Raw genomic sequence first — 2907 nt, forward strand, 5'->3', positions numbered from 1 at the left:
AGTTACATTGACGTTGTAACCAAAACTGTCGGATTTTGTATACCAAGTAAGACCAAGTGTCTTAGTTTTATACTCGGTGTTAATTTCCACATCGTCGGCGTGAGCTTTTACGTCCTCAGTCAGAGTGCTTAAAACGTCATTTGAATTCGAATTAAATTTACGTAAAGTGAAGCCTGCAGTTGCTAGAAGCTCCTGAAGTTCGTGCAATTTTTCTGCAGCTTCGATTGGAGTGTCTCCACCTGATAGTACGTCATCAATGTAAAATTCATTTAGAATCGATTCAGCTGCCCGTGGAAAACGAGTTTGCTCCTCTTTTGCCAGAGTACGCAATACTTTGATGGCAAGATATGGAGCACAATTAGTCCCATATGTTACAGTGAGCAACCGGAACGTTGTAGGGGCGTCCCCGTGTCGAACGCGCCACATTATTCGTTGCAAATCCACATCTTTGCTATCAACAAGAATTTGCCTGTACATTTTCTCGATATCTCCTGTAAACACTATAGGGTAATGCCGCCATTGCAAGATGATATTTGATAGATCATTTTGTAATCTGGGACCTATATGCAGACAATCATTAAGAGATATTCCGCTCAAACATTTATTAGAAGCATTGAAGACTACGCGAAGCTTCGTTGTAGAACTCGATGCTTTATAGACACCATGGTGAGGAAGATAACATGTTGAAGCTACATCATACGAGTGTGGCACCACTTCCATATGGCCACAGGTCTGATATTCGTCCATGAAATCTTGGTAGAGTTTGTACATATCCGGATCTCGGGTTAATCGCTGTAACGTGCTGTTTAATAATGCAAGTGCATTTAGTTTACTTGACTTAAGTGTTGCCAAGTCAGCTTTCTGCTGGATTGGTAGTCTAACTACATATCGACCCGTTGCGTTGCGTACAGTTGTACGCTCAAAAAAATCTTCACAGTACATTTCATCTTTTGTTAACGGAACGTGGTTTGTTATTTCTTCCAATTCCCAAAATTTATGTAGCATTTCGTGCAATGTTGCCCGAGTATGACAGCAATTAACTTGTCCTTTCACTGAAATAGCCTTTCGTCGCGACAGTCCACCAAAAATTACCCAACCGAGTTGCGTATATTGGGCAACAATATTGTTAGTTGGATGCCGTTTTAGTCGCTCATAGACAATAGCAGCATAATCTGAAGCGCTCAAAATCATATCGACTGCCCCCGGAACCTGTAATTGAGGATCAGCTAAATCTAAATTCATGAACTCACCAAGCGCTTCTTTCGGTATGGGAATGGTTGGGGTAACGCTACCCACTCGTGGAAGTATTAGTGCAACACAATTCATGTTGAAATCGGATTTTAACGAATGGATTGTAAATGAAACCATTCCTCTTGAATTGGCGACCCTTTCACCATTTGCACCACTCACCGGCACTATGACATTTGTTTTGTCCAGTTTTAACCGCTGCACGATGAATTCGCTGACAAACGTTGCTTCCGACGCGCTATCCAAAAGAGCTCGCACAATAAGCTTCTGACCAGAAGGACTCCTTACCTCTATCAATGCAGTGCCAATTAAAACAGTCTGTAGATGTAAAGTTCGAGCACCTTGATTAGCACTGGAAATGTATGTATTATTTGATGTGACAGCGTATTTCTTAGTCGCTTCAGTGGTCTTTTCCGGTATATTTGAGTAATTAGTTTCTCCACCACTTCCACTATGGTCATGTAGTAATGTATGATGCGCTGCATTACATCGCAGACACCGATATTTCGATGGACAATTATGACCCATGTGTCCCGTTCTCAAACAATTGAAACACAATCTTGCAGATCTGACTACCTCATATCTCTTTGTCCCAGTCATTTGCCGAAATTCTGCGCAATATGCCAGTAAATGCTTACCTTGACAATGCACGCATTGTTGAACAGTGGTATGATGGCTTTTCACGAACCCCTTTGTTCTGATAGGTGTTACAAACTTTTTCTCCTGATTAGAGTTATCGGTCATGCTATTAACTACCTCCAGCGAATGTATTCGATTTTCTAAGAAACTGACCAGCTCCTCAAATTTTGGAATTTGTTCTAAACTGGTTGTTGACAGCTCCCAAGCTGAGCGTGTTTTCGTGTCTAATTTTTGGAGAAGGGTAAAGACCAACCAATCGTCCCAATGCTGCACTGGACGACCCAATTGCTCTAACGCACGCACAGCTGACGTGATGGTGTCACATAACAAGCGTAAACTATTTGGTAAACCATCAGACACCGTTGTTAAATTAACAATTTGTTTTAAATACGCATTAAGAATGATCCTCTTGTTCTCATACTTGCGGACGAGTAAACTCCATGCTACTGCCCAATGTGCATCTGTTGTAGTAATGTTGTCTAGGGCGTGTTGAGCGTCCAACACTAACGCATCTTTTAAATATTGAAGTTTCTGTGTATTAGACAATGCAACGTTATTTGATACAACTGACGTGAATAAATCCTTAAATGCGTACCAGTGCAGATAATTACCATCAAACGACGGAATTTTAATACGTGGTAAATTAGACGTCAGTTCCATGCTTGACACACCTTTAATTACAGTTTCGTTATTACCTGGAGATTCTATAACTTCAGTGCTTTCTAACTCATCGATTAGCTCTCCCATCATTTCCGAATAAATTATTTCAATTTCCATGTAACTGTCTTCGCTAACTAACGCTTTTATTGTGTCACTCACTTCTTCCACCTTTGCACCGTCATAAATATTGGCCAACAAATCTTCTCGAGCTTCCTTGTACTGCGTCCAGTAACTTTCCAAGAGATTCTTTCTGGCAGTGAAGAAACCTTTTGTTTGCTTGCTTTTTGCCGTTTTCCGTATGTTGGTGGAGAAGTTTTTCAGCAGGGATTGCGTAGCTTCCAATTTTCTGGCGATTTTTTG

At 41.0% G+C, this 2907-nt stretch overlaps 1 protein-coding gene across 1 annotated transcript; it reads right to left on the reverse strand.

Moving 5' to 3' along the window:
• Nucleotides 1–6: 6 nt before the first annotated feature.
• On the reverse strand, nt 7–2634 carry LOC119665312 (the record flags this gene model as incomplete). The annotated part of the gene is made up of 1 exon (XM_038074577.1): nt 7–2634. A coding segment is annotated over exon 1 (2628 nt), but the record flags the coding sequence as incomplete, so codon positions are not given.
• Between the last annotated feature and the right edge of the window lie 273 nt (nt 2635–2907).

Source organism: Teleopsis dalmanni, unplaced genomic scaffold (assembly GCF_002237135.1).
Source record: "Teleopsis dalmanni isolate 2A unplaced genomic scaffold, ASM223713v2 unscaffolded_contig_4436, whole genome shotgun sequence".
In the NCBI taxonomy this organism is placed as follows: Eukaryota; Metazoa; Arthropoda; class Insecta; order Diptera; family Diopsidae; genus Teleopsis; species Teleopsis dalmanni.